The following is a 5,501-nucleotide window of genomic DNA, read 5'->3' as shown; positions in this document are numbered from 1 at the left end:
ACAAATAAATGAAATGAAAATGAAATGCTAATGTAAGCTCAGCACAACGATCAGTAAATTTATGTTGGATAGGTAGTTAGCTAGCACCATTACCATTAGCTAGAGTGATTGTTCACTCTGGTTTTTGCTGCTGGTCCTAATGAGGAATAAAGGATTTCTGTGTCTGTGTTAATTCCCTCATTAAACAAAGTGCTAAAAAAGTCTGGAATAGACAGCCTTAGCGACTATAGACCTATAGCCCTCACGTTTGTAGTCATGACATTTTTGAGCGGATGGTGTCCCAGCAAATCAGAGACTGCCTACCGTTCTCTCTCGACCCCTACCAGGTTGCTTACAAAGCAAATCGGTCCATGGAGGACTGTACACAAATCCATCCAACCAACATCATCTTTAAGAATGCTGATGACACCACCGTGGTGGGCTGATGTCCAATGGAGATGAGACAGCGTACAGGGCCGAGGTAGAGAATTTGTCCAACCGGTGCTCAGAAAACAACCTGACACTGAACATCCTTAAAACGAAAGAACCTATCATGGACTGGAGGAGACACAGAGAGGTCCACTCCCCTCAAATGGAGAATGGGTGTAATCTGTCTCCACCTTCAGGTTACTGGGCACCCAGATCTCTGCTTATCTCACCTGGACCCACAACACCAACACCCTGATAAAGAAGGCCCAGCATATTTTTCCTGTAACTGTAAATATAAAACAAGTGTATACAAAAGTTTACACGTGAAAAATACAAGTTCAAATTATTTCTACACATTCTCACTTTTTATTCTGCAAGCTCTCACATCACATCAAAAATATTTACCTTCATAAAAAGTAACTAAAACAATCAGTGCTGTGAGAATGTCAATGTAGGTCATCATGGTTTGTGGAACTGTGCCTCCAGAAAAAGTTTTTCATTCTTGAGACTTGAGCTTTTGTTTTTCTTTTGTTTTTATTCTGTCATTCAACTTTGGAACTTGTTTGGATAAACCAGCATGAATGGATTAATAATTTGTTTTTAATTTATAATGTAGTAATGTTGTAGTGGTGGATGTTCATACTAAACATGGCCAACATTTTAAGCAGGCTGCTCCAAAATTTGGGAAGGAGAAAAAACTTATTTTCAATTAATATTTATGCACATCTACTCAGATAAAACTGTAATACAAACTGTGGATGTAAGAGACAATTTGATAATATTAATAGCTAAAATAACAGCGCACACTTTACACTAGTATTTATAAACCCCCCATCCCCCCACCACACACACACACAAAACACGTAACAAACACACCAAATGCAGATACCCCACAAACTCAATAAGCACATATATTTCACTGTTTCACTACTGTTTCTCTGCTTGCTCAATCTATCGTGTAGCAGCATACACTACATTCGTATCCTGCTCTCTCGGTGGTACAGGCCTTCTGTAGTTTGCTTTTCGATGGAAACTCAGAGCTGCATAATTCATGGCATCAGAGGTCACATTCTGTTAAAGAAAATGATTAAAGTCACTAATAATAACAAAGCATTACATGTTAACGTGTTAACATTTACCAGAACGGGACAAAGCCATCTAAGGTTAGAGGCAGGGTTTGAGTTAGATAAATGTCCACTGCTCGCAATTTGAATTGAATTTTCACCAGTTTTTGAGCAAATGGGAATAAAAACTGGTGACAGAAAAACTGTAATTTCAAAATAAATATACAGTATGTGACTTAATTTGAAAGGTAATATTATCCTAAGCCTGGATAACTTCATTATCTGTTTAAAAATCTTAATCCAAAATTATAATTTGATATGAAAATAAATTACCTCACTATGTTGTGGATTTTTTTCATCATCTTGAGCTGAAAGAAACAATACATCCTTAAGTTCTGAGGTCAGTACCTTTGTATCTGCTATTTAAATTAAATCATATGGATACCTGTAGGAAATTTCCAGATTTTGACAACCAGAACAATGATGACCAGCAGAAGGAAAACAGTTAGCCCACTCAGGATGATACTTAACGGATTTGTTAATCCATCAGATAATTCTAAAAAATAGAAAATAGAAAATTATACTATACTACCTATTTTAACTAAACACATATATAAAAAGACAGAAACAGTGTTATTTACCTTGAACCTTTAAATATGTTCCGGTTACAATTACTAGCTTGTCATTGAGTTTCTCTCCACAGAAATACAGCCCAGAGTCAGATGAATTGACTTGTTTGATCTTGAGAAATACCACAGACGTGTTGGATGACATGCAAAATTTTTTTCCATCACAGGAAAAATCCTTTTCAGAAGTTAACATAGACGAGATGGAACTGATGTTGGGACTGCTGGTCATTTTAAACCAAAATATGCGGGAGTGAAATCTGCTGAAATTGGAGCACTTCACTGTGACTTCTTCACCAGGCTGAACCTCCACAGTGTAAAACTGTGCGACTGAGGATGAGATCCAACCTAAAACAAACAAGGAATCCTAAATTTGAAATTCAACAGGAACCAAACATCGAATTACACCATCCATGAAGTGTCTACACGATTCTTTTTGGCTCGATTATCGTACAGAATGAATGGTTGAAACTTTACTGAGAAAAAAGTCAAAAGTGTACTTACTGAAGATGCAGGGCAAAAGTAGCATCAAGGTAAAGTTCATCATTGTGCATACCACCACTACAATGTCTGTAAGTGAACTGTGCTCCAGTAAAAGTTGTCTCTATGTAAAGAGGTGGGCTGTTCTTTCATATGGGCGGCTGCTCAGTGGAAATGCTTTTTTAGCAAATGGTGAAAACTGATAACTGAAAACAAAAAGCAGAATATCATTATCATTATTGTATGACAGATTTTATATAATTTAGATAGTTTTTTTGCTGAAGCTTACATGTCTACTTTACATATTTTTTATACATTTTGTCTTCACCTGATATAAACACTGTTTAGTGAGGTTCTGTCGTGATTTTGTAACTACTAACATGGCATGAAGTAAAATACTGATCTCATAATTGTACTATATTATATATGCTTGATCGGGTTGCAATTTATCTTTAGCACCAGACAGCCTGAGAGTCTGTATTTTCCTTAGTAATTTAGAACAGCTACTTGTGCAGTGTGAATGAACACTGGTATGAATGCGCGTGCCATTCAAGTTGATGACATGTTCACGAAAACCAGCAGAAATCTAACCTGGTCAATGATAGCTACGAGAATAATGTCCACAAGGCTTAGTAGATTCAAATGCGTGTTAGCATGGAAACTTCAGCTGATGTGGTGGTGTCATAGCTTGAAATGTGCAGCCTTTTAAGGAATACATGCTTTTGGCTGTTTGTCACCATCCCAAGTCTTCACATTTCATGTTTTTCTGTGCCAGGTTTCCATGTTCACGTTCCAGGTTGTTTTTATGTTTTGCCTTAGTTCTCCCAGTTTATGTTATTGCTTAGTTTCACTTTTGCCCTTTTGTTTTGTAATGTTAACCAGCCTTAAATAAACGGCTCGCCTTCTGATAAGATTTAGATGTGTTTTGTTTTTCGCGTGTCAGCACTTGGGTCCTCCTTCTCACACCACACAGCCAGCTTCCGCCAACTGTGGCAAAAGCTGGTTTATCCATTGGACTGCTGCTGAAATGTCGCAACATTCTGGTTTAAGTAGATAACTATTCAAATTTATGTTCTCTGCTGAGCATAAAAAGTGAAACAATTGTTTGCCTTGAAATATGCTGCATCATCATGATTACAGCCATTTCAAGTAACAACAGTTATGTAATTTGCATTTCACTCACTGCTGCTGACTTCCATAAAACTTCCCATAAAACGTCATCAGATGCATCCTTTAAGTCTGCATCAGATATAAGGAAAAACAAATTGACCCTCGTAGAATGAAGATGGATGTTTCTTTCAATGTTCATCAAGTTATCCATGACTACTTTGTAATGTTCATCGTGTATATTAGGACTGGGCCACCAAAATTCATATCTCGATATTTTTTAGCTGGATGGCGATATAAGATATATATCTCGATATTTTTTTAATCCCATAAAGTAAGAACAAAGAGAGTTCTTGGTCAAAGGTACTTGTCCCAGATGTCACACAGGCACTTTTATTAACATACAACTGATGTACATGAAAAAATAGTCAAAAATAAATTGTCAGTATTTATTAAATAATAATGCTCCATTTTTTCTTTTCATGCATAACAAAAAGCTAAAAATTGTAAACTAAATGTAAAATGTAAACTAAAAAGATGCAGATAGAAAGATAACAATGGCAACTTGCTCTTTAAAAAGTGCTTACGCTGAAGTAAAGTTTTCTAAAGTGCTTCTTTGTGTGTATTCCTGAACAATCAACTGGTACTTTGTGCAAAGAAACACAAAACATGTAAACAGATTGAACGAAATTAACAAAAATCCATTCTTTGGTCAGTGGGTCTTTGTGCAAATCTCCAATAACAATAAAAATATAGAAAGAACACAAACAATTGGCAAGGCCAACTACTGTACAGCTTACAGATTTTGTGCCAGGAAACCTAATCTGTCAACAGTATCAGGCTTCAAGGATGCCCTGTGGCAGGTTACAATGTTTCCACTGCAACTAAAAATCCTTTCAGAAGGGGAGCTGGTAGCTGGCACACAAAGGTATTTCTTGGCCAAGAGGCTCAGTGCTGGATAGGCAACTTCATGTTCCTGCCACCATTTGAGAGGGTCAGCACCACTATCTACACAAACTGACAACAGGTAGCTAGAAAATTCATTTTCAATTGCCCCCCTCTTTGTGAAACCAGTGTTGGTGGCTGTGCTCTGCTGGAAGAAGCTTGCCAGTGATCTCTTTTTTTTTTTTTAGCTGTGTGTCCTACTGCTGCTTCTTCATGGTCTGCAGGCAGGCATGGCTGGATCAGGCAGCTCAGACAAACACGTACCCTGATAGCTGAGCAGACACTCTGCCTCCAAGATGAGTTTATGTTTTAGTGCATTAATTTTCTCACTTCCGATGTATTTCGCCCTGAACCGTGGATCCACAAAAGAAGCAATGTCCAACAGGTCACTGGTAGATGGATCTGCATATTTATTGTTGAGGTAATCCACAATGTGGGTCTTGATGGATTTACACAGCTCACTATCCTCCTCTCCAGGTGCCAGGAGACTAGTGTTAAACAGGTGTAGCACAGGTCTGACATAGGACAGGGTCACATACTTCTCTCCTGAAAGTGCATCAGTGAAGTCCTGACAGCGTTTGAGAGCTTTCTGAACTGCTTCCAGGACCTCTATGTCCTGCCAAGTAGGGACCAGAGGTCTGGTTTTCATGTTGACATAGAGGACTTTAGAAAGTGCTCTTCCCTGCTCCAGAACCCTCTCTATCATGAGAAGCCTTGATCCCCAGTGAGTTGTTGCCTCTGTGATTAGCTGGTGACTTGGAAGACCCAGCTGTATTTGCACTTCAGCCAGCTCTCTTCTCTTCCTCCAGCTGTAGGAGAAGCTGCTGATGACTTTCTTACACAGAGAAATAGCCCGGGTAATGCGGGCATC

At 38.3% G+C, this 5,501-nt stretch overlaps 1 protein-coding gene across 1 annotated transcript; it reads right to left on the bottom strand.

Annotated features, from left to right (window-relative positions):
• Positions 1 to 622: 622 nt before the first annotated feature.
• LOC120722823 lies at positions 623 to 5,279 on the bottom strand. The gene is made up of 5 exons (XM_040013960.1): positions 4,895 to 5,279; positions 2,114 to 2,446; positions 1,918 to 2,028; positions 1,806 to 1,840; positions 623 to 1,479 (listed from the first exon to the last, which is right to left on the bottom strand). The coding sequence occupies exons 1-5, from the start codon at positions 5,277 to 5,279 to the stop codon at positions 1,360 to 1,362; spliced, it is 984 nt and encodes a 327-aa protein (XP_039869894.1). The 3' UTR covers positions 623 to 1,359.
• Positions 5,280 to 5,501: the final 222 nt, after the last annotated feature.

Source organism: Simochromis diagramma, unplaced genomic scaffold, assembly GCF_900408965.1.
Source record: "Simochromis diagramma unplaced genomic scaffold, fSimDia1.1 OVJJ01000811.1, whole genome shotgun sequence".
Classification (NCBI taxonomy): Eukaryota; Metazoa; Chordata; class Actinopteri; order Cichliformes; family Cichlidae; genus Simochromis; species Simochromis diagramma.
This window is presented reverse-complemented; position numbering and strand designations above follow the sequence as displayed.